Here is a 25,732-nt window from a genome sequence, read left to right on the forward strand (position 1 = left end):
CTTGCTGTGCACTGTAGGGTAGAGTCCTCCAGAAAATGGAAACTTTGTTAGTACAGAGGGAAAATAGTGGCACCTGCTACTACATTGTTTACACTTTAGCTGTATTGTTAACTCATTAAAACAAACAAAATAAATAAATGTACAAATACCCTCCTTTATTTGTTCAGTTTCCTGAAACATACTAAGCTTTCTCTAGTACTCTGTCACTCTGAAAGGGTAAATAACAGAATTTGTCAGAGGTTCTGTTCTAGTATGACCTGCCTGAGTATGGCACAAAAAGTAATAGCTCAGACCTTTGAACTACTGATGTCAGAAGCCAGAGATGGGAACATAGATCTCCACCTATTCCTGCTGCTTGTTTCCGCTGCTGTTATGGGTCAGCAATGGGACTTTTTTCACTTGCGCTTCTTATACTCTTTTGTTAAGAGCAGAACAGCAAACTACTGTGCTCATTCATACTGAAGGCATAGTGACAGCTGCTACTCTAAGAGGGGGAAAAAAGATTTCATATTGATATTGCATCCCAACCATCTGTCCCAGCATGTGCTGGACTGTGCTGAAAGGTACTGGAATCTCTGAGGCAGAATTTTCCCATATCTGCTAATCACACAAAGGAAGAAGAGACACAGAGTGTTAGCTGGCTTTTATTTTAGTCTCAACTAAAATACTCTTTATAAAAAACCAAAACAAACCCCAAATAAAACCATGGATGGAATCGTTTTTCACAGTCATAATCTGACATGCTGTATCACAACAGAAAGGACAAGTAATAGCTGGAGAAAAGTTTTGCACCTTTATGAGTTGTGGGGTGGGAGAAGAGGTAAAAATTCCTATGCTTCACATCCAGTCAGTTGGAGTATAACTAAATGCATGGCCTGCATTTAGACACTGCAGCATGGAGTTATTAGGCTTTTAGCCTATAGGGCTCTTTTCCAGCATGTTTTAAGTGCTTCTTTCTCAAACATTACAGTCCTGGTTGTAGCAATAGGATGAAATCCCTTAGTATCAGGGCACAATGTTCTGATCAGCACAAAAAGGTAATTTAAGTAAAAGAGGGGCTGCAGTAGGCCTTGCAGAGCCCTGTGAACTCACTTTATACTCAGCATACAGTACTGGAGAGATCAGGATAGTTCTGATTTCTGAGGTCTGTTGGAGAGTAAGCCACCACTGGTTTGACCAGAGCTGTGACACAGACCAGCTTTCAGTCTGAGAAAACGAGGGAAAAGAAACACAGATCAATAACATCATAGAGAGAAACCTCAGGTCTGCTATAAATGACACTAGGAATCCAGACCCACACTGAGCTTGAATACTACTACATTCAGCTGCTTAGCAAAAGTAAGGCCTAGCCCAGCAGCTCCTCAAGGGGTTTAAGAAAACATGAGCTTTTAAACATTTAAAAAATTGTACATGTTTTTTTTCATCTAGTATTTGAAATGTTACAGAACAGAGTGTGATACACTGCCACTTACACTCTGGCATAAATGGGAGATGCTTTGTTAGAAGAGCTCAAGTAGAACCTGTGCCTTAAAGTTTAGGCAGAGAGGCCAGCTTTCCCTTCAGGTTTTCAGCAAGCTTGTCCATGAACTCAAAGGTGTTCAGGTAATCAGAGCGTGTGACACTGAGGGGGAGAAACAAAACAAAGCCAGACATTAGTTGTAAAGCCACTCAAATGCTCCAAGCACAAGTCTTGCCTCTAAAAAGAAGAGAGTTCCACTCAACAGACTGACGGTTGTTGGTGGGGTTCTTCCCCAGAAGGCTCCAGAGACAGGTAGCCAGGTGGTATTTTACAGTTAAGTAGGTCTCCATCCTAATAAATGGACAGGGCAGGATCTGGCAAATATAACCATCCTGTCATAAGAGAAGTCTTTGCAGTTCCTTCTTAATTTCCTCTTCCCCCCATGCATTTCGTACAATAGCAAGGACAGAGCAACCAATAGTTAGCTACTTGGGGCAGGGAGTGTCTTGTTTTCTGTTTGTACAGCACTGGGCACAGACAAGTCCTGTTCTGTGACCAGATTTCAGCAATTCTTCACCATATTAAAATAATGTTCCAGTAAATGCTGTTCGGAAACACTAAGTAAAACATCCTCTAAGCACAGCTGATTACTTCATACACTTACTTAGGGAGACCTTTGATACAGGCAGCAAGGTCCTTTGTCATGAAGCCGGCTTCAATGGTCTCAATGCAGACTTCTTCCAAGGCAACTGCAAAGTTCTTGAGGCTAGTGTTGTTGTCCAGCTTAGCCCTGTGAGCGAGTCCTCTTGTCCATGCAAAGATGGAGGCTGAGAGAGAACACATTAGATTACCTAGTCTGTCTAGAACTCCCTGGACATTGTTCTAAGTTGTTGTGTAGAATGGCAGTAATTTTTTTAATAATAGAACTGAAAACGGATATAAAATCTGGTATGGGAAGGAGAACACTTATCTTCCTCCAGGCATCCTTTGTATTGTGCAGCAATAAAGAAAAGTAAACCCTAAAACCTACATACTGCCTCAGCAATCTGTGTATGTGTGTGTGCCATTTTACCTTATTTTGTTCCCACCCAAATCAGAAAGAATGACTGGTGGTAGGACTCCAGTTACACATAAAGTTGCCCTTCTGAAAGGAGGGTGCAGTCTTCTTCCTGGTACTACAATTACACTCTGGTCCCTGCGCAATTGTACAAGATTCTTTCCCTCATGTCCCATTTGAGGTGCACTTACACTTCAAATATATACATGGTTTTGGAGGTGGCTGGGTCTTTTGAAGAATCAGGAAGGGGAGTAAAATAAAAAATAACCAGCCTAAACCTTAAGGCTGTTGTGGCTACAAACCCATCATTTACCGAAAAGTGAGAGTATGTCTCAAAGGCCAGGTTAGGTCTAGCTTATTGCTCACACTCCATTCCAGCCTGGTTTTGCTCCAGGCTGCAGATGTCTTCACGGAAGAGAAGCATGTTATGAACTACCAGTTCCACCACTCAGTGGTGCAATTCTCTGCAGAAAAGATGCAGATGTGCATACTCCAAACCTGTTCTTTCAGGTGTGGAGATTGCTGAGGGGCAGTGAAAAGCAGCTCACCAATAGGGTTAGTGGAGGTTTCCTGGCCTTTCTGGTGCATACGGTAGTGACGAGTAACCGTGCCATGAGCAGCTTCTGCTTCAACAGTCTTGCCATCAGGGCATATCAGCACGCTGGTCATCATCCCCAGAGAGCCATAGCCTACAGAATACAAGTTTAAAAAGTTCAGTGTCTCCTTTGGATAGCCCCCTTAAATTCCCCTTAATTCTCCCATCCTGTGTTTTTTTTTTTTTACATCCTCCCAACCTTGATGTCAGTATTCCTGAACAGCAGTGATGCTGCTGCTGCTGCAACTAACTGGCTGTCCTGACGTGTCAAAATAGCATCTCATCGCAAAAGAAAGTGCTGCTGAACCATGAAATATAGATACACAGACATTTTGCACCATTTCAAGAAAGTTAGTATTCTTACCTAACTTGCTGGACATATTTTTACTGTAAAGATGTATGAGAACAAAAAAACCTAAATAACTAGTGTTGGGCTGCAAATCAATATCTTTCATACAGAATGATAGGAAACAAACCTACTTCATATCAAGCGCTTCTGCTCTAGTGAAAGGAACCATAAGCTGGCAAAACTGGACCTTCATATAAGTTCTAATCCTGTATGTTTCAGAGATCTGTCTTTGAAAGTTTCTTTGTTCAGCAGTCCAGCACAAATACTTGTTCTGTGGGAGGTACTAGTTTAGAAAGAGCACACTACATAAAGTCATACTTCTTGTCCTGCATCCATATTTGTTTTGACACCATGCAGCATGGTTATGTAGGATTTTGATCAAGTACTAAAGTCTGTAAAGTTAACCATATCAATCTCTTTCTTTACATCTGATAGGTAGTTTTAAGTCCTGGAAGTTTCCTTACTTAGCTACAGGGCACCTGCCAGTATGCTCACCACCAGTCAACTTAAACTGTCTAGCTAGGCTTTCCATTTTCATGGAAGATATCAGCTATGACACACTGGTAGGAACTGCCATCTGTTAAAGAACTACACAGTCTACATTTAATGGATTTATTGTAAAAGTGAAATCAGAAATTCTTTGCCTGCCTGATATCTCCATGACTGGCCACAGGTTTAAAATGTATATTCTGAACCCTCCTGGGCCATTACATCAGCTATGACACCTGGTCACAAGAGACTGCTACTGAGCCTAGCAGTAGGTGTACGACAGGGAACATCTCATACCTTGTGCAACAGAGTCAGACTGCACATCTCCATCGTAGTTCTTGCAGGCCCAGACAAAGCCTCCTTCAGATTTCAGGGCCTGAGCAACCATGTCATCAATGAGCCTGTGCTCATACCAGATCTTTTTGGCTTCAAACTGGGACTTGTATTCTCTGGAAAACAAAAACCAGAACACCCTGTCATATAAATAGGGATTGCACAATTTGTGCAAGTAATTGTGCACAGAAAAAAAAACCCCAGATGACTCCAAACAGAAGTACTCATTTGTTTTTCTTTACTTGCTTTGCTAGGCCACTCCAAGTCTGCTTCAGAAACACAGAGGAGCACACAGAGAATCTGTGGCTCTTTGTTAGGAGAGATAGACACCTCAGACACATTTAGCTGAGCTTTAAACATTGAGTATACTGTGTCCTGCAGGACAAGGGAGACTGTGACACAGAAGGTGCACAGCCTATCCAAAGTGCTGCTGAACGCCTGAAAATGCTGAATTAACTGTAGCAGCTCACAAAGCTGGGGAGGATGTTCCTGCTGCAGACTTGTGCACTGCAGTTGGAAGTACAAAACTACCATAGATACCTGTCATAGATCTCTTGGAAGATGTCTTTAAAGCGGCCATCGTATCTCTTCAAGATAGTGTTCTTGGTGCTCATGTAGAGGGGCCAGCCTTTAGACAGTGCCATTTGGAAGGAACTGTGGGCAAAATCCTTGATAGACTGGTCAAGATTGTACATTCCCATGGCTACGCCACCACAGCCTGTTAGTGGAGAAAGAAGATAGGAATCAACTAATTTGGTTTTGGTTAAGGATTTGACAGTCTCCCCATAGCATATCCTGGCAGGCAGGCTTGAGTTATCCCCAGGTGTCTTGATATAGCTCTCAGTTTAAGGCTGGCTCTTTCAGTTGATTCATTTTGCACTATCTGCTCAAAGTTCCAGCAGTCCTGTGGCACATGGACAGAAGGGTGGGGTTTTTTCACACCTAGGTACATCTTAATACTGTGATCTACTACCCAAAAGTAGCTTCTTCCTAATCCAGCTGTCAAAACTAGCACACCAGACTAAGAAGCAAAGCTATGATGAGAGTCAGCTATGATGAGAGCCCTTACCAGCCATAGGTAATAGAGAATATTTTCTATCAAATCAGCAAGCAGCAGTTTGGATCAGGAGTCTCAGTCAAGCTTGAAATGGGTTTGCTTCTATGTTAAAGTAGCTTGTATCTTCAGGCTTTGACTGCACTGCAGAATTAACTCCAGCAGTCAGAGGCTGCTTTGCCTAGCTCAGATAAACAAGTCACCACATGCATTCTCGCATTTTCTCAGCACGTCTGGCCTACCCTGCAGCATTGCTTCACCTGCTCAGGCTAACTTCCAGCAAGCTGTGAAAAGAATATGCCAGTCATCTGGGTGCAAGGGAAAGTCCTGAGAAGGCTCTGAGAAACTATCAACACTCACATGACTTGGACTGCGTAATGCAGATGTGTCAGCAGCCTGAATGGAAGTGCCTTAAACTTACAGCCCAGCTCACGAAGAGCTTTGTCATCTTTAAAGCCCAACTTCTTGGGTTGTGTGAAAAGTACATACTGTGTACTTAATTTTAAGCACCTCATTACTACCACCACCTCCTCTCTCTAGTTTGTTGTACAGTGCCTTTATCATGGACCTGTGTTCTGGAAATACCCCAGATTTTTTAATTACTCTTCTTTTCAAAGCATCCCTTCCCAATATCCATTTTTCCTGACCTCCAGATGTTGGTTGCATGGACATACATGCAGAATGAAGTGGACAAGCCAGAGGAGGTTTATCTGCTTGCCAAGATAGCAAGGTCATTTAAAGTTGATATTGGCAGGAAATGAAATTCCTGTTGTTACCAGTGAAAATACGTGTTGCCCCCTCTGCCGCCATTATGCGTCAAGGACAGAACAGGTTCTAACCAGCTACAGAGACTGTGCCATCTGAAGGCATGATTTCATTGTTACTGGATGACAACTATTACATTTTATTCAAATACTTATTTGCATATAGGCAAAAAAACCCAAAACAATCCTCATGGCAATCATACAGTCCTGTTGCCTACTAAAATCTCTTGATTCAGTGTCAAGACTGAATATATTAGTACAGCAATAGGACAAGCTTCCCTTATGCATGGTGGATAACTGTTCTGCCAGTATATCTATGGGGAGGGGAGGTCCCCCAGAACAGCAGCAGTAATCTGCCATCTTTGCACTTCCGTGCTTTCTTCTCACTGATGCAATGCAGAGCAGTGAATCAGACAGGCAGCTGGAACTGCCAGACATCACCAAAAATACCAGTTTTAATCACAACTTGGAGATAATACCTACTTTCAAAGTTATGGACCAGATATGTGACTGGTTTGCCTCCACCTTCTGGTGTGTAGATCATCTCTACTTTTCCAGGCCCAGGTACCACAAAATCAGTTGCTCTGTACTGTTAAAAACAAAAGTAGCCATGATGATTTTATCTAACAGAAAGACAGAAGCATAAACAACCCACATTTGGAAGGGCATAAACAATTGTACCAAATCCCCCCCACTGAAAAGGCTCTCTTTACTCAGCCATGTGGTCATCAGATTATTTTATCAGATATTAGAAGGACAAGTCTGCCTGCTTCAGAAACAATCTTCCTCTTTAAGGGAAAAAGCTTACAGATTCTTGGTACCCATCAATTGGCAGGGTGTGTGTCCTACCAGATGTACAAGTTTTAGAGTGCAAAGTATCCAGTGTTGTGTGGTCTGTGAGTAGAATGGATTCCCTGCCTCAAAAAAAGCCATTCATATCACAACTACTGATCTTACGAATACAGTGGCATCATACAGCACCTTAATAAATGCCATTATTTCTATCCATCATATGATACTTGACAGGCCAGTATGTAGCAAGAGTTCTTTGAATTCTTTAAGGGATATACATTTTGCTCTTCTGAGCTACAGACTCGGAAGAACCAACATGTACTTTTGTTTTTTTAAATGGTGTTTTTTAAAGTTTAAATGTTGCCTCATCTTCACAGCTGTTTGAACAGTACTATGTAAGGTTACATTTCCTTTAAATTCATCATCCTTCTTCACAGTTTCCCTCCTATTGATGGAATTGGTCCCTGAGCTGTTCTGAAGTTACAGAAGCATCTTGCTCATATGTCCTTTACATGCTCTTACATTATTCCTTTCACTTTAATCTCATACTTTGGCAGGGTTTCAATCCTGCCTCCTTAATCCACTGTTTCTTAGTATGATTTTGACCTTCTTGACTATTCAGTACTGTTAAGGATGTTGAACCCCATTCTCCTCTACCGTCAGGGCACTGCAATTATTTACTCTTGGAAATTATTTTACCTTCCCATCCTGGCCAGTCTTGTGACTTACCTTCAGTTTGTGTGTTTACCCATCTACTTAAGCACTTGGCTTCTCTAGAAGACTTTTCTTTTGCCGTGTCTGGCTGCTTTCCAGTATGTCACTACCATGGAGAACATTATGGTTGATTGTTGTCCTCTGGGCTGCTCAAAAACCACTACACTAAGTCCCATGCTAAGGTTTTCCACGGTCTTCTACTACTTCTCTCAGGAGAGCTCTGATAAAAGATGTTTCCCTACTTTGGATGTGCCCAGTATGAATACCAACCCTGCAGGAGTGCTGTGCAAGTTTAAGCCTATCACATTTAAAAACAAAACCAAGAAAAGAACACAGCCAACCAAAAAACCACAATGAAACCACAACCACATGGCAACTCTTGACCACTTCTAAAAATCACTCACATCCAGTTTTGCTGTGAGCAAAATTTGCCACCAGGAAGTCCCTCTGAGAAGTAAGACGAACAGTGTAAAGGATATTTTCTAAAGACATTGATATATAGGGAGGAGGGTTCTGCAGAGGCAAAGGATAACTTAGAGGAGTTATATCCTGTGTATACAGCAATACCATCTAAGGAAAATAAAAGAATCAGGCTCTCCCACACTTCACCAGGTGCTGTACAAAGTGCTAGCAATGATCCACTCCTGAGTGGAGCGCAAGGGATAAAGCAGCAGCATAGGGATGTTTAAGTCTTTGTAACTCTACATCAGTCAGGACTAAGCCTGACTTACGTAAAATAAGGGGTAAGCACTGAAGTGACTCACTTGATCCCCATAAGCATGACGGCCAATGACAATGGGTTTGACCCATCCAGACACCAGCCGGGGAATGTTCTTGCAAATAATAGCCTCCCTGAAGACAGTGCCACCTAAGATGTTTCTAATTGTCCCGTTGGGAGACTTCCACATCTGCTTCAAATTGAACTCTTCCACTCTCTTCTCATCAGGAGTGATTGTTGCACACTTTATGCCAACGTTGTATTTCTTTATGGCTTCAGCAGCTTCCACAGTTACTTTATCATTTGTAGCATCACGATGCTCAATGCCCAAATCATAGCTGTAATAAACCCACAAAGATGGTCAGAACTGCACAGGACATTCATCCATATCCAAGAGGAAAGAAACCGGACACTGTATGTGACTTTGGGTGTAGTTCCAGCACTGTCATAACTGAAGTTATCCCTCTCCCACTGTAAATGCTGCTGGACTGGAAGAAAACATAGGCTCACATACTGATACTTCTGTAGACAGTGGGAGGTTGGAAAAAGGACAGCTTTAGTTTATGGCTGAGGCTCTTTGCCAGCATGGGACATAGCTAGTATCTCCTTTGCTCTTCCTTCTAAGCTTCCTGCAATGGAAGCTTTTGGTCTGGAATTCTAACTGTATGGAGCAGCACAATCCTCAGATGATCATGGGCCTTTATTTCAAAGCCTCTTGTGCTGAAGAGTTCCTACTTCCTTCATGTACTGAGCATATCAAGGTACACTAGGCTTAAAAATTGCTTCGACAATGGACCCACAATCCTGCTCTGGCAGCAAAACTGCCAGTATTGCCCTCAAACAGTCAGAGGAAGCATATTTCCCACATTTACTATTTTAATAGTTTTGAAGAACAATAGCTACCCAGCATGGGATAGCCCTGAAGCACAGCCAACTGTACATGAATCTAGCTATTGTGCTGCCCCAGCCAGGGGTCCGCTTTCCCTCCTCCCACCCCTCTTTGAAAAGGGATGTTCTCCAGACTCCATGCATGTATTATGCTGCTGGATTCCTGTTTGCTTGGTTCTCAACACCAGCAAGAAACAAGCCTGATGTAGGTGGCATACAAATGACTCCACGAGCAGGGGAAGAGGTCAGACTTGTGGATTTAGCAACGGCAAATACCACTGAAAGCCTCTGTCTACATGGCTAGGAGCAATGCAACTGGATACTTCTCTAATAATTATAGGTCAGTGGCTAGCAACGGAAGAGATTATTTGCTCTCTTTGGCCAGATGCTGTAGGATAGCATGTCCCTTTTGCCTTACCAGCTGTCAGTATTGGTTTTGGGTTTTCTTTTTTTTTTTCCCCAGAAGGGAGTATAGGAGCACAGCTGAGGCTCAGGGAATAATTGCAACACTTAGCTCTCACCATCAGCAGCAAAGCTCAAGCCTACAGACATGAGGGCAGAGTCTGTGCCCTGTTGCCACCCTTTTGCCCTCTGGGCAGATCTTCAAATAGATATGGCAAGAAGCCATAAATCTGCTCTGAGTCCACAGATGCCAGGCTTTAAGTCAGGGAGTAGCTAAACCACCCCATGTTTCTAATTGTTTAGGCTGCAGAAAGCCATGCAGGCTGCTCAGGTGCAGGAAAGCTAAGACATAGGAGATAAAAACATAGACCATGTCTGTGAGAGACCTTCTTAGAGGCACAGTACAAAGAAAAAGCTAACTCACAATTAAACATTCACTGCTTACTACTGTGAGGAACTCCAAAGGGGCTGCCAGACTGACAAAATACTTTCACCATGAGCCCATGCTTTCCAGAGTACTTACTGAGGCTGGCCCTTAGGTAAGTTAACCAGAGGACTCTGCTGGGAACTTCACCAGTATCCAAAGGGCTACTTAGTCTCTCTGCACTAATGCAGGAGGAGCTATAAGGCTCTCAGTGCTAAGTGAAACACAATCAATGCCTAATGACACATGCAAATTGCAGTACAAAGCAGCTGTGTGTCATTAAAAGCCATTACCTGTGCAAATCCAGATCGACATAAGGAAAAATCAGCTTTTCTTTAATCAGTTCCCAGATGACCCGCGTCATTTCATCTCCTTGCATCTCCACAACAGAGCCTCCATGAATTTTTTTAGACATCTTGAGCTGTAATAGACAAAGAAAACCAATTTAAGTTAAAAACTGACAACACTCATGAGTGATACACATATCTGCATTTTTACAACACAACTAGGAGAGGTACCAACATAGCATACAGGATCTCTCCTGGAAGTCTTGAAAATAACTACAGTTTATCCCTAGTTTCATGCTAACTGGTATTTTTCTGAAAGCCCCAGCTCCTACAGAGATGTATCTGAAGGTAAAAATAAAGATTAATATCTGAAATTTAAGGGTATGTGTTCAAAGGGCATGAGCTTTAATTATGGTTGTACATAAGAACTTGAAAGCATGACTAAACTCTTTCTCCAAATTCCACAGAATTAATAAGCACTGTTTATTTTTAGAGTTCCTCAGTTCTAGTTCAGTTGCCTGTTTCTGCCCCTTTTTCTGAAAAAGATGGGTTAATGGACACAATTTTAATGAAGGTTCATATTGCTGGCACTATTAAGATTAACACATCGCCAGTTCTTCATTAGCTTCCTTAACCAGGAAATCCAAGGGCCACATCAAGAGTACTTTCTAATAGCAAAGCTTTATTTCTGCTGTTAAAATAAATACTGGACAAACTTGTTTTCTGTATGGAAAAGAGATTTCCCCAAGATACTTGTTCACAAAGCCTCAAAAAATAAACCTGAACTCTGCCTGTGCATTTGTACTTTGTTCCTTGACAAAACCCAACCCCACAAGCCACTGAACTGCTGTAACACAGTGCTCTGCTTTCTAACAGCCACTGTTCCTCACTTCTCAGCTCTGATTATGCAAGAGCTATGACTTGGCAAGTTCCTTCTCCAAGACAGTCCATTCTTGCATGCAACTGTTAAGGATACTACAGTGAAATACCAAGCCTTTGTGCCTGAGGTTGCAGCCTCACAGATACCAAAGTCCATGAATGGCTTTATCCAAAATCAGGGGTCTTAGTGTACAGTCTATTCATTGATATGAAGTTATTCAGGTGTGAGGTTTGCAATGCAAAGCCCCGAGGTCTCCAGCATATGTGGAAATTGCTTCTGGTTCATTAAAAAACCCTGACTGTGCTGTGTTTCTAAAATCCAATCCGTTAAACAATTTTAGTCTGTGAAGAGAGCAGACTTTCCAAGCTATGTTCTAGCTACTGCATCAAGCTTTTCCAAAGCTTTTAAAGTGCAAAATTAAAACCAAAACAAAATAAAAAGGCAAAATGAGATTGTGAGTAACTGAGCCTCTATTTACTATGAGCACATAAATTTGAAAAAATACCTACTCCAAGACATTCCTATCCCAAAGAAAGATAATACCTTGGCTCATATTAGACTTCTCTAGTCCTCATGGAAAACTTTAACTTCACACAACCATACTCTGTCTGATCTCAGTTTATTTATGCAAGTATTTTGGGCCAATCTTCAACTGACTACCTAAACAGGACTGTATCACATTCCCACAGCCTAGGCACAGGATTACTGCTCAGGAGACTTCAGGTTTGCTTTGGGCACTTACATAGCTTGAGAAATAAATGATTCATTTAAGCCAAAACGTACACAGATACCCCCCTGCTATCGCTTGTTTTGTTGATTGGCCCCTACTTAAATAAGTAAAATCAGACTGTCAGTCATGGCAATAGGTTTTGAAAAGCTGTTTCAGATTTGTACAGTGCTGCTATCACAAGGAAAACACAAAGGTACACAAGACACACCTCCCATTGACATACATCTCCACCAATATGTGGAAACTGCAGCTTCTTAAACAACTTTGACAATCCTACATGTTTACCCAATCAAGGCCCCTGTACATTCCCCCTTAAACATTGATATCCCCGGTTTCTTTATGTACAAGAGCAGCACTGCAGCAGCATCCCCCTTCTGCACAAGAGCACACACATTCCCTAGAGTTCAACTTTTCCTGTTGATTTTATACTCTCCAGAACTGCCAAATGTTAGCAACGTCTTTCTCTCACAGCAGCCCTTCAAGTACACTTAACCCAGGCATTTAGCCAAGGCAGCTTAGCAGAAAACTCGTGAATTTCTAAATACTCCTCGGTCCTCAGGAAGGATTCAGGGCCTAGTCAATAATTAACTATTGCAACAACTCATTAGTTCAGGTTCATAAACTATGTCTTCAGATCAGGCATGCTCGCAGGTAGCAGTGCAGATCCTTGTCGCTCACCGGGATCTTGCCCACGTTAGTTTTACAGCTGCACTGCCCTCCATCTACCGTGGGCAGCCTGGCTCGCTCTTCGGGCACTGCTCGACCAGGCCGCGGGCAGCAACTTGTGTTACAACCGACACCAAAACCCAGGCACCAGCACCACCCGAACAAGGTGCTGCCAGGCCCGGCCAACACACCGGTGACCGGGGACGCTCCCCTCGGACAAGCGCGGAGCGCTAAACACAACCGGCAGTAGGTGACACCACCGACCATTGAGAGGTATCAGGATTGCGAGGGGAGAAAGCCCAGCCCCGAGCTGGGGAAGCCGAGCACTCCCTCAGAGCCCGGGGCGCCTCGCAGCGACGCCCACAGCGGGAGGGCGTGTTGGGAGGAGAGCCCACCGCGGAGCTCCCAGCAGAAAAACCCCTTGCAAGACAGCACCACCACTGCGGCCCCTCTACAGGGCGGGGAGCGCTGAGCCCAGCAGAAAGGGAAGGACAAAGGGCGCTGTACGGGGCGCCCAGGCCCGTTACCTTAGCGCGGCGCCCGCTCCTCCGTCCTCCAGAACCGATGCAGGGGCCCAGCCGCGCTCGGGGCCTTTTATGGGGCCGCGCCCCGGACCCCGCCCGGCCCCGCCGCCGCGGCGCCCCCTGCCGGCCCCGCCCCGCCCCTCCTCCCGGCGGCGGGGGTGAGTGGCGGCTGCTTGGCCCCGGCGGACGGGCCCACTCGTGTGGTAGAGCCGCCCGCCCCGCCGGGTTTTTGCCGCCGGTGCCTCCTCCTGAGGAGGCCGCGGCCGCACGTAACGCACCGTGGCGCTTTCTCCGGGCCGGGCATCCCGCGGCGCGGCCGCCTGCCCGCCGAGCCGGGCCTTCCGCGCTCTCCCGAGACAGCCGCAGTAAGTGGCCTGCGTCTCAACAGGAAAGCCGAAGGCACTGGCGGGCACGGAGGCCCGGGCGCCGAGAGGCCGCGGGCGTGCCCGGGCTGCTGGAGGGGGCCCCTGGGAGAGCGCGGGAGGCCAGGCTGCCCTTAGCGCTGTACCGGCCGGCCTCGGCGGAACGGTCCCGCAGTGCAGCCCGGGGGATGCGCGTACACACGGGCGGGAGCGGGCACGGACACGTTTATCAGCCCAGAGGTGGCCATGTCGGCACTACAGCCCCCCCGAGCAGTGGGTCGAGGCGGGGAGTGCGAACCGGGAGGAGGCCCAGCGGAAAACACCCGCCTCCCCGTGGCTCCCGCTGCGGCAGCCCGGCAGGAGCCTCCCCGCTGCACCGAGCAGGAGATGCGCCCCAGAGCGCTGGGGCGGGGCGCAGGCATGGGGCGATGCGGCCGCAGGGCGGGCTGCGCGGGGGACACCGCCCCAGCGGCACCGCCCCAACGGCTGCCGCCGGCGGGTGGAGTGGCGCGGAGCCTCGATTGGCCATGCCTCGGCAAGGCGCGGCGCCGTCGGCGGGCGATTAGGCAGGGCTGGCGGCAGCGCGGCGGGTTGCTAGGGGCGGAGCGGCGGGCAGGCCCGGAGGTGCGCGGGAGGGGGTGAAAAGAGGCGGTGCTGCACTGGGCCTAAGCGCCGGCACCCTGCGCCGGCACCCGCGGGAGCAGGTGAGCGCAGCCTCCGGGGTCCGGCGGTCCTGCCTGCGCTCGCGGTGGTGGTGGTTGCGGTGTGTGAGCTCGCTGTGTGGGGTAGCGGCGGGTGGCAGAGCTCCGGGTCGGTGCGGCGGTCCCTGCGTGGCTAGCTGCCTTGGGCAGTGGTCTGCCGCTTCCTTCGCTCCCCGTCGCAGGTGATCTTCCGCTCTGCCGTCCCTGGTGGGAGGCACCGCGTGTGCGTGGCGGGAGGTGTGTCCCCTTTGCGCGGTGGGAAGCGGCGCAGTCAGCGTGGCTCCGGCGCGGAGGTTGGCAATAAAGTGTGTGCGTGTGTACAACGTAGTTATGTTTAAGTCAAGATCGTTCAGCTTTTATACCTAGGGTGTGTTAAGCAGGTGCCTGGGGATTAGATCCAGGTAACAGGGAGTGCATGGACCCTTCTGGCTCTGAGCAGTTGTGGTCAGTTTTGTGGGGTGCAGGGTGTCATGGAGCCATTCTGGCTGTAGCCGAGGAAGATGTAATCTGGTTTTGTGTCTGTTGGTTGATATATGTACTTTACTTTCTGATTTCCAATAATATATAAGGAAATGACTCTTTCCCTGTTTCCTGGAGGGGGGAGGGAAGAAGTGTTTTCCTTTCAGTGGGAGAACTAAAGCACTTTAAGAAAGGATGGTATACATTATAGCTAATGTGTTGTGTGGCACAAAAAATCCAATGCTAATGCTAAGTACAGTGGGGTTTTTTTTTCAGTCTGTTTTAATTAGACTAGTATTGCTGTCACAGAAGCAATTACTGTGTGTTTTTTCCCTTGAAGCCCAAGTTTATTTTTCCAGAATCCTATGCCCGATATGTGCAAGTTCAGATACTTCCTTGGTTCTTTTAATCTTGCCAGGCTATAGCTGGTTGCTGTGAGATGAACACAATTTCCTACAAGACTTCTGGTTGACTTCATAAAGGCATTTTAAATGTGGTAGTGTGTGTGTGGGAGCATAACCCTGTTGTACATTAAACATTAAAAAAAGAAAGTTATCGTTGCCTCAGGTATTAAGGAAACAAGTCCAAATTTACCTGAAGATAAGACTTGAAGGCATGGTGCCTAAGCATGTTCATAACGTCTGTTGTTTAAATAATACAGTTGAAATGAACAGCAGTAAAAAATACTGTGACTTACAGGGGAAAGGGATGCAGAAACATTCCAGACTAAGACTGAAGAACCTGCCTGAAGTTTCTCTTGAAATGATTGATGTCTTTTTGCTTTTTTTTTTAAAGATATGTCAATGTCTGGAGAAACTCAGAGCTGAAGGTGCTTACTATACAGAGCAACAAGCAGAAGTCCACTGACAAGTCATATGATAGACTTGCAGATACTATCTTTTGTGCATTTGTCCTGGGAGTGGTCAAACTTTGCCACATGAGCTGCATGCAGCTTGTTAGCGCTTACAGTGTCACTTGTCAACCATGTGGATTTTCTCTGGACTTCATAGATTTTTAGCATGGCTTCTTAAGACTTGGAAGGAAGTGTTCTAGTCAGTAAAATATTCCTGTAGATTCTAGGGAGCAGTTGTGAAAACTGGGAAACTAGTATTTCATGAAGGAGCATGTATCAGCTACTAGGCAGGAAGTAGATTTCATACAGGATTTTGATGCTTGGCATGGGTAAAAGTAATTTGTCAGTCATAGATTCCATTGCTCCCAGTGTTCCAGCTCTGTCAAACATTTCACTAAGTCTTGCTTAAACAAAGGTGACTGTACTAAGCACCTTAGCAGGCTAGAAGTGCAGGCTTCATGAGGTGGAGTGGAAGAAATCAGGTGTGTACTGAGGTTAAAGAATATAGGCTGTAGGGATATATGACTGTTGGCCGTATGAAAGCTTTGGTACACAGCAAATAGGCTTAACAAGTATCGCTTCCTCTAATGTAGAATGTGGTTTTGACTTTGTTTTTCTTTATGTAGCTAGTCTTGAAAACAAGGAGGTTTGGAGGTGTAAGATATACAAATAAACCACAGTTTTGGTTGCTTCCCTGCTAACTTACACAAGGCCCTGTATTGTAATGCAGAGGGAAAGGAAGGGGGAGGAAACAGTGTGCCATGAAACTTAATCTTTAAGTCCTGCTTTTGTTTGCAGTTCATTCTTTCTCATTCTGGAGGTAACCTGGCCAAACGATGAGTGTGTCTTTTGCTTGCTCAGGCCTGTCTCCAGTTGTCTTATTACAAGGGCTGCAGAAGTCACAGCATTGACAGATCTATTAAAGTTAAAACCCCTTTGTGATAGGGATGCAGAGTCTCCACTTGAAAACTTCAAGTTTCCATAGAACAGCAACCAGAGTGTGTTGTCTGACAGTATAGTGGCTGTTTACTTTGATTGCTCTGGGTGTTTAACTAGGAGCTCTGAATTGTTTGCTGCAGAGATGCTGATCTCTTGCCAATGAGTAAGGCAGGGGACATGGGCTTCTAACTCTGGCACTTTTGGCATGTGCTAATAACAGATATCTGTGGTAGGTGGGATGAATGGCCCCCCCTTCCCCTTGCACCTAATGAGACACCTCTTCAGTTGACTGAAGATGTTCCATTTCACCACCCTGTGTATAATGCATGTTGCTAAACTCTTTCCAGGGCACGTGAAATGGCCGCAGATGACAGACAATCTCCAACACTGGACTCTTCCAGTGATCTACCTCACACTCCTAGTAGTCCGTCTCATCTCACTCACTTCAAACCCCTGACTCCTGACCAGGATGAGCCTCCTTTTAAATCAGCTTACAGCTCTTTTGTAAATCTCTTCCGTTTCAGCAAAGGTAAGTTGGGGATGTATGTGTGTGGCTTGTGTGTGGTGTCTGTTTTATTGATGCCCTCTGCTGCCACATAAACTTGTAAAAATGCCTCTGAATATTAGAGCATAATGTCAGATGGCTGGCCAGATGGATTGTGAGTCAGTCCTTTTGTGAGGGGTGTTGCATCTTGCTTTTGGGTGACATTAGTAGAGCTTTGCTGTGGAAGAAGAGAGCCAGCATGTTGCAGCTAGAAATCTGTGTCTGCCCATAAAGGTCACAGGCAAGCCAGTTAACAGTTAGTATTGTATAGCTTCTTAGCTGGGCATCTGGATTTCCTTTGCCTGTATGAAGTTTTTGACGCTAAAAGCAGGATTAACCTTCTGCCAGCCCATATGAGCAAAATGCATGCTTGTCCTTCCAGTAGAAGTTCTTACTGCAGACTTCTTCCGTTCCTCACCTTCCTGTGCATCTTGTACCTTCAAGTGGGTGGCAGCTGAGCTGCAATAAAGCAATGCATATATAGTAAGTCTACTCTTAATTTGCATGGCTTAAGTATGAAGAGGCCTGAAGTGTTGTGGAAGTTTTGTATATTAAAAGTACTACTTGATTTTGGCCTTTGTGCTACATGTATTATGAAGCACTTAAAGTCTCAGTAGGCAAGCTCTTGGACAACTATGTATTTTTTGTCTCAAAGAATTATACTGCGAAGAGTGGTGAATGTGTGCACCTTGGTTGTGTACAAAAACTATATCTCTTTGATGGAGATGGCAAACTGCTCAGCTGCTTTTGTTTAGTCTGTTTGTTATTCAGCTCTGCTAAGCATGCTTCTGCAATGTTTTGCCTGGGGAAAAAAGGGTCAAGGTAGCTTTTTGTATAAGCAAACTGATCTGTGTAGCTTCTTCTTGTGCAGAGTGAAAAATAATTACTTGTTATGACTGCTACTAGTTTGCATAGTACAATATCACCTGGCATTATTTATTCATTGAAAGCATTATAAGATATGGTCAATATTGGCTTCACTTTTTTGTTTCTGAAAAATGTAGCTGGAGTCAGCGAAGTATTGTGTTGAAGGAATGGGAAAATAACTTTGAAACAGCCATCAAATGGGCATGTTACTGGAATCAATGCTAAGCTGTCCATACTTGATCCTCTGATGGAAAAGCGTGGTGTATGAAAGGCTGCGGTAATTTTAATGACCTCAGTGCTGTCTTTTAACAAACCTGAAAAGCTTTTCAGGGCAGAAGCTGGTAATCAAGCGTAGCTGTTTGATATAGCAAGAAAAATTCATGCTTACCCGTTTGTTTCTTATACACTTTTCATGTTAGGGGTATTTCTGAAATAGCCTGAGCCTTGACAGACAAGTTCTAATGTACAAACATGATCCAAATAAGCTATTTATGGGAGTTGTTTGCCCATAGTTTCCCTCAGCTCCTCCTCTCTCCTTCTCTTTCTTGAAGCAGGAAGGCTCAGCAGGGAGCACTTTCCATTCTCCAGGAAGAATTGGAGGAGAGAGAAGGAGGTGGAGCAGCACACAAATATTTTTATAGTTATTGTATTTTTGCAACTAATGTGGTTGTGCACATATTGGCTTCACATCATGTACGCTCAGTTTACTGGCTGTTACAATTAATGAGATGGAGAAAAGTCACAGAGAACACCATCAGTATCAGGAAAAAACTAGGAACTCCCACACAAGCTAAACAGAAGGAGAAATGGGGGTTAGAGGCAGAGCGGCATTAAGGAATCATAGAATCACACAGTATCACTGAAAACACTGAGGCTGGAAGGGACCTCTGGAGGTCATATGGTCCAACCTCCCCGCTCAGACAGGGTCACCTAGAACTAATTGCCAAGGTTCATGTCCAGTCAGGTTTTGAATATCTCCAGCGATAGAGACTCCATAACCTGTGACAGTGTTCAGTCACCTCACTATAAACAAATTAAAGAGGAATCTGAGACCATCTCTCCTTTCCTATGCCTTGGGGAAATCGAAGTGCCATGGCCCATAGTTTTGCATGCACTACTGGTTTTCTTTATCATGTCTGAGCAGTTGTTTTCTTTCTTTTTGTCAACTCCAGATGATGGCAGACCTTCATCCACAGCAGAGAGAGCAGAGGCAGGACAGAGTGATCCACAGGCATTGAGTGGTGGCTGGTCCAGACCTCAGCATCCCAGGACTCAGTCTCAGAGCTCACCGGTTCCTTACAAAAAACAGCTGACTGGTGAGCTGCAAAGAAGATCTTCTACAACTCTGGGTAATTTCAGATCATTATTCTACAAGGAAATGTTGGACTAGCCAGTCTAGGATGCTTCAGAGTGAGGTGGAAGGAGATGAAGAAAGGTTTGTCGACTGTCTAGGTTGAAAGCAGAATTTGATATCAGGCTACACTGCTTCTGTTGGTGAGATTGCACTTTGATGTCAGAAGCATGTTCCCTCCACCCTTCTAGTGTTCTAGCAAGACACTGTTGCTGGAGCTCTGCTATTACAATTACAAAACAGTCTGGAACAAAAAGAGGCTGCCAAACCCCAGCCAGTGTCTTAAAGTTACTTGAACCTTGATCCTGAAAATTTCTGCTTTGTCTTGAGAGACTTCAGTTTCTTAACAGCCACATACAAGCTATAACTTTGGGCTCAGTTTGAATGGGGTTAATGTGTGTGTTTTCAAGGCAGTTATAAATGCAGGTTTTTTTGCTTGTAGCTGTTTTGAGGAAAACTGAATAGAAACTTGTGTCTAAACCTTTTTTATTCTTAACCTTGGAACTATTGCCAGATGCCATACTGAATCTTTCTTAGCTGGAATGAGAACTGAATGTGATTTCAAAGCTGCCACTGTGTAATGGTTTTATGAAGATGTGAAAGAGCTAGTAAATAGGTTGCAGGGGTTCCTTTTGAGATCTGCTTGGTTAACATTGGCTGCTTGTGATAGCCTTGAGCAAATTGCTAAGCTGGCTAAAAATCCTATGCAAGATAGTATTTCCAAGAGTATGGTATCTAGTGTAAACAAATTGGATCTTAAATGTTGTTAATGTGTATGGGAGTTTTAGAAAGATGTCTAGTTTTGATAGCTAGGCAAAAGTCCAGAACAAATAACTAGTATTTTCATCTCTGTGAGTCATTTGCATGCTGCTTTAGTGGAACACATTCATCGTCTTCCTTCTTGCCCTCTAGTACTGTTTGTGCTCTTCAGTTGTACCTGTCACAACAAACCAGTTAACTGTCGTTGTTTGTTTTGTTTTGCTTTTTAAAGGTTTTTCTCAAATGCCCCAAGTACAGCAGTGTGCTCTTGGCTGACTTGCCAATTTACTTCATTCTTAGTTACCACTTGGAGATTATCTGGGGATTACAGGTTAGAAACCTTTAAGTGAGGTAGGTTGATTGGTGCTCAGAATGCAGAAGTAATCTTGCTGTTTGACTTCCACTGGGATTAGGCAGCCAGAGAAATCAGACTTCGTGTACTGAGTAGGTAATCACAGCTGGAATGGTATTGCAGGTTCCTTCTCAGTGATCAGAGTTCAGGTGGGGAGAGTGGGAAAAAGAGGAGAAAAACATGTAGTATTTCAGAGGATGTACAGGTTTTTCCGAGGATCAGCAGCCATAAATACATATAGGAAGGATGAGGTTTACTGTTGAAATATGGGAACTTTTTTCTTTAGCTGCAGGAGTTAATTTTTAGCGTAAGAAGGATAAATAGGTTAAATTGGAAATCTAGATGGGGCTTCTTTGGTATATTGAGGTTTTGTTTAGTGAACATACAGACTGGAAAGTAATGCATAGGAAAACCAGTTACTGTATAAACTGGTAGTGCTGAAAAGATAAAGGTTTGAGATGTAGCTGGCTTTTGTTTGTTAAATGTGAGATAGTATCAAGTAAAAAATGACTGTGTTGTATGAGTGTTTGGCTAGGGAAGAAGAGTAAATGGATGAAGATACAGTGGAGTTGTGGACTGAGGAAGTATAAGGACATATGAAATCTATGAGAAAGCTGTCTTCACTTCCTGCAGGTGTTTTTATGCTGGGTGGAGAATGTCAAACAGAAGTTTGTGGAGCTGTTGGCCAAACAGATGAAATAACACTTAAATAAAATTTTATTTTATTTTAAAAACCTAATTTATTGTGTGAAATTTTAATTGTCTGGTGGGGTGTGGGTTGTGGGGTGTTTTTGGGGGTGTGTGACTTTGTGTGGTTTTTGTTTTGGGCTGGTTTGTTTTGGTAGCATATACTGAGTCTGATGCTTCAGGAACGCTATAATACCTGACCACTCCTTAGACGTGCAAGTGTGGTCAAATTGAAAGAAGATAGGTAAACTCTTCAGAAGTGCAACGGGTAGTAATTGGTATGATACTGTGGCAAAGCAAGAAAAATACACTTATAGTTTCTGTGTTTGTGGAAGGGAACACCAGTTTTGCAGGTTTAATGGTGAAATAAAGAAATAAAGTTACAATGCTGAAAGCATAATTCTGTAAATCATGTGTGTATTGATTGAGAAAATGACTGGTATTTATAGTAACAGAATTTGGATTGAGAGTAAGAGTTAACCAAAGATTGATACATGTGAATTCTTTTATAGGGATGGTGTGTTAGACACAGTGTGCCCTGTACTGCAGGAATGATAACTTCTTATGTTCTTGCTATACAATGTGTTTTCTCCCAGAAAGGGAGAAATCACACGATTGCAAAGGAAAAAAGCCAACTGAATTTTAACCTGAGAATCAGTCAGCTTCTCTAGTATCAATAGGTTAGCCATGTGCTCCAACTGCTGGTGGCATGCTTTTCCTAATGTCAGTCACATCCTTTTGACTTTTTTTTCCTTATGTAACACACAAAAGGGCATTTAACTAGTAAGAGAACCAGCCTGGAGTTATCTATGGCATTTCCTCAGTGCTATGTATGTTCATACTTTGGGAATCACTTGCCTCAAATTTGTAGCTAGTCAGGAGGCCTGGTAGCGGTGGGTTGTTTTTTTTTTTTTGTTGGTTTTTTTTTTTTGTTCAATTGGAAGCAACATTCCTGGAAAGAAGATATTCTGGAGTTCAAAAGTTACAGCAGGGAAGTCCAGGCAGTAAACGCAATATAAATCTTTTGATAGAAGTAAGGAGGAGCCATAGTTTTCTATGATATTATCAATGTTTTCTTGAGACGTTACAATGCTGAAAGCATACATCTGTTAATCATGTTGGGGGTTGGAACTAGATGATCTTCAGGTCCTTTCCAGCCCTAACTATTCTATGATTCTGTTTGTGCATTGACTGAGAAAATTACTCTGATATTTACAGTAATGGAATTTGGATTAGGAGTAAGAGCCTAAGACTGATAAATGTGGGGTTTTTTTGGTTTTTTTTCTTTCTTTCTTTTTTATAGGGGTGGTGCCTTCAGTCACCCTAAAATACTCAACCTGGTGCTGTCCAAGAGTATTTTTGTTGCTGTTTTTTGTTCTGTTTTCATAAATAAGTTCCAGGTGGCTGCCACTTAACTAGGTTTAAGCGCGCCAGAATCTCTTCAAAAAGATCTGTTGTGGCTTCTTTGTTGTACACAGGTTATTAAGCAGCTCTATGTGGGCTGATTAAAAATATCTATGAAGATACCTACTGAAGAAGAGACATGGAATCCCACAGTTTTAATCCCATTACTCTAAGGGTTTTGATCTGCACACAAAGGAATAGCCTAGCTATTACTGCACCGCAATAGTTAACATGCTTGTGCTGGTGCTGTCAGCATTCCCGCTGACATCAGTGGTATCTAAAGCAGTAAACAGAAAGCAGCCATGACTGTTCTTCTTGTACTAGGGGGAATCAAAATAAAATGCTAGTCAGATGGAGAGCAACGAAGCTGGTAAGAAACCTAAAACTATTCAGAAAAGTTTTTCATGTAGAAAAATTACTCTGAAAATGTGTAAATATTCAGGTAAATACAACACTGGGTTTGCAGATCCTTCTGGAGAGAAAGATCCTATTTGTAACTTGTTCAGCAATGCTTCAAAGTAATCTGGCATTTTATAGGAAAGAAATTAACTGCATTACTTTTTTGTAGAGGAGTGTCTTTGCTATAGTTAATCAAGAATGACTGTACAAGTTCTCAACAACTTGGCTTTTAACTTAAAAAAAAAAAAATAAAATAAAAAACCCCCAAAAATGTGAACTTCTGGATGCATTTTATTCTGAATTACTGTTTTTAATAGAAACTGAGCAATTAAGTCCTGAGACTTGCTGTAGCAATTTATAAATAAGTTTGGGTTAAGGCATTGGCTTATACTAGTCCTAGAATGAGTGTAAATATTGTTGTAATTATTTTGTACATATTAATATCCTAGAGGACATTCTAAAATGAGACTTCAGTGCTTTCTAAAATATTATTATTACAAGGTTTATGTGGTAAGTTGAAAATAGCTTTATTTCTTTAAAAGATGCCTTCGTTCTCAGACAATTAAATCGGTTCTTGTAAAGGCAGGGGATGGTATTTAAAATGTCAGTAAAAATAGTCTATCTGGCATCAGAAGCTCCTTTTGGAGGAGAAAAGTCCAAGGGCAAGAAATGATACAGGCTGTAACTTTGTAAAGTGTATAATACATATGTGAACATTTTTCCCTCTAGTGGGTTTTTTTGTAGTGATGTGAATATTGATGTATCACGGAAGAAATGAATACTACTCTCCCTTCCCTTCCAGACAATCGAAGGAAAGTAGAACCACCTCTTGGAGGTCATGATCCTCGAACAGCAGTTCAGTTAAGAAGCCTCAGCACTGTTTTAAAGCGCCTCAAAGAAATCATGGAGGGGAAGAGCCAGGTACTACTTCTTAGGGATTTGTAGGTCAAACTATCTAGAAACTGAATTTTTTACTGGGCTTCTCTGAGCTTCATTTTTTAGCTACATCACAGGATTTTTCAGAAGTTTGAAGGATGAGTGAATAAACTAAAAATTGTGAGTGCAGAGGAAACAGTGGTGTTTACTTGTGACATGTCAAACATCTGTCATATTGTAGAACTGAAACATTGCGCTCAGCTTTCTGAACTTGGACCAGATACTTTCATTTTAAACTCTGTCCCACTTCTGTGTTACCTAATCTAGTATTACCTGATGGTTTTTATACTTGAAGGTTAACCATGGGCAGGTGAAACACGTTGACTGTCACAAATAGCAACTATAATTCCGAGGATGATTAAATCTACTGTTTATTATGGTAATGATTGGTCAGCAATATTTGCTTGAAAGGCTTGTCCTGGTAATCTGTTTTGATTCAGCTGGTTAAGGATGGTTGCTACTGGTGGTTGCTACTGACTTGCTGATTTCACCTCCTTCTGCTGTGTTGGCCATGCCTTTAAGAGGAGGATCCAGTTGAGAAAAGCCACAACTATTTATAAGTGACAATATAAATAGCTGTGTCTGGAAGCAAGGCATGAACAGGCAGAAGTACATTTATAGTACATTAATTAAACTGAATGAAGAGAAAAAAGAGTTTTGGCTCGATAGCTTTTACAGGTAGACTTTGAGTAAACTCACTTAGCTTCCAGTGCTATTCTGCTTGTAAGAGTAAATTTGCTTTGGTAGAAAAGATTATATTTTTGAGGTTGAAGCAAAAACTTTTCATTGCAGTAAGCAGGGCACTGAGTGTGGCTCCTACTAATGTTTCAGTTTGTGGTAGCTTCTGAAGGCCCTGGAGACTTCCAGACATCTTTGAAGCTATTGGGGAAGTGCTCAGTCAGGATGCAGCAGTAAATGTGTATGTCTAGGTCTTTCTCTGAAACTGTTATGTTAGTTGTCAGCATGCTGACTTCTGTAGAGATAGTCATACATCACTGCCCTTGACTGCAGCCATGTCTTGCTTGAGTCACTCCAGGCAGCAGTTTCTTCCTACTCTACGGGAGACCACTTAACTGTTGTAGAAAGCATGTCAGATCCTGGTAGGTGCCCCTCTAAGCAACCTGTACTGCTAATGGGGACCAGGCTTCTCTTCTAAACCTTTACTTGCAGTCTGTTCTTGTCATGCGTGTTGGCTCTGACTTGATAAAGGAAGAGATCTGGAAGGTGTCAGCAGCAGTGGTTAGGTTTCGAAACATCCAGTTAAGTGCAAGTGGTGCAGAGGCAAAGAAGGAGAGATGGTGGACAGAGGCACTGCTGCTTGGAGCAGCCACTCATGTGGCAGAACCATGTGGCTTATCCTACACAGCTGCAGCAACACCTCTTATTTGGCATCCCCTGCAGCTTTCCAACAGTTTCTTGGAAAGCTCTTCATTGTATCTTTCCCTGCTTGAAGCTAAGCGTTCATCTTAAGGATTTCTAGGCTCTTTTGAGCACTGGACTGACCTTGAGTGGTCTTTGACCTCTTCCTGTACAAGCTTTCTTGGGTGAGTACAGCATGAATTTGTTGTCTTGTTGATCATAGCTCGTTTGGTCTCAAAATTGGTCTAGCAACTATGTCAAACTTCAGTTTGTAAACATCCAAAAGAAGCCCCAATTCAGCTATGCATTTCTTGTATTTTTTAATGTGAAAATTGGAGTATGGATCACTTTTCTCTGCAGTTACTCTCTTCTTGGGTTGCTTTGAGAAAATTCTTGTAGCACTTTCTCTTCCAAAGAAAATCCCAGAGTATTCAGTCCCTCTGAAAAGGCTTATTGCTAGGACTGAACTCTAGCAAAGAGTGTTTTCACAGTCAGAGCTGTCATGTGGCCATTAGTGGTTGTCTCCATCCACTGTAATTGTAGCTCGTGTGCTCAGAATCATAATTGAGATTTGTCTTCCTCTGTTTATAGCTACAACACCAAACGGAGGTTTTAACTCTTTGTTGTCAAGTCTT

At 43.5% G+C, this 25,732-nt stretch overlaps 2 protein-coding genes across 5 annotated transcripts in view; one reads left to right on the plus strand and one right to left on the minus strand.

Moving 5' to 3' along the window:
* Positions 1-628: 628 nt before the first annotated feature.
* IDH1 (isocitrate dehydrogenase (NADP(+)) 1) lies at positions 629-13,212 on the minus strand. Of its 2 annotated transcripts, XR_010610677.1 has the most exons (10): positions 13,129-13,212; positions 10,332-10,459; positions 8,371-8,662; positions 6,584-6,689; positions 4,823-5,000; positions 4,247-4,398; positions 3,065-3,205; positions 2,124-2,286; positions 1,473-1,621; positions 629-1,206 (listed from the first exon to the last, which is right to left on the minus strand). XR_010610677.1 is itself a non-coding variant. In XM_065670175.1 (9 exons), exons 2-9 carry the CDS (start codon positions 10,451-10,453, stop codon positions 1,528-1,530), a joined length of 1,248 nt encoding a protein of 415 aa, XP_065526247.1. In that variant the 5' UTR covers positions 10,454-10,459; positions 13,129-13,212; the 3' UTR covers positions 629-1,527. The 2 variants fall into 2 exon arrangements, 1 of the variants encoding a protein (XP_065526247.1); XM_065670175.1 differs by having other exon boundaries at positions 629-1,621.
* A 44-nt stretch (positions 13,213-13,256) lies between these two features.
* PIKFYVE (phosphoinositide kinase, FYVE-type zinc finger containing) overlaps positions 13,257-25,732 on the plus strand; it is a 63,167-nt gene continuing 50,691 nt past the window's right edge. Inside the window, exons 1-4 of one of the 3 annotated variants that reach the window (XM_065670168.1) lie at positions 13,257-13,490; positions 16,787-16,968; positions 19,023-19,199; positions 23,605-23,723. In XM_065670168.1, the coding sequence (XP_065526240.1) occupies positions 16,797-16,968; positions 19,023-19,199; positions 23,605-23,723 (468 nt within the window). In that variant the 5' untranslated portion in view covers positions 13,257-13,490; positions 16,787-16,796. Of the gene's footprint in view, positions 13,491-14,091; positions 14,192-14,455; positions 14,482-16,786; positions 16,969-19,022; positions 19,200-23,604; positions 23,724-25,732 lie in introns of those variants that run through there. The other 2 variants (XM_065670167.1, XM_065670169.1) reach the window with 2 other exon arrangements.

Source organism: Lathamus discolor, chromosome 3 (genome assembly GCF_037157495.1).
Source record: "Lathamus discolor isolate bLatDis1 chromosome 3, bLatDis1.hap1, whole genome shotgun sequence".
NCBI classification, from domain to species: Eukaryota; Metazoa; Chordata; class Aves; order Psittaciformes; family Psittacidae; genus Lathamus; species Lathamus discolor.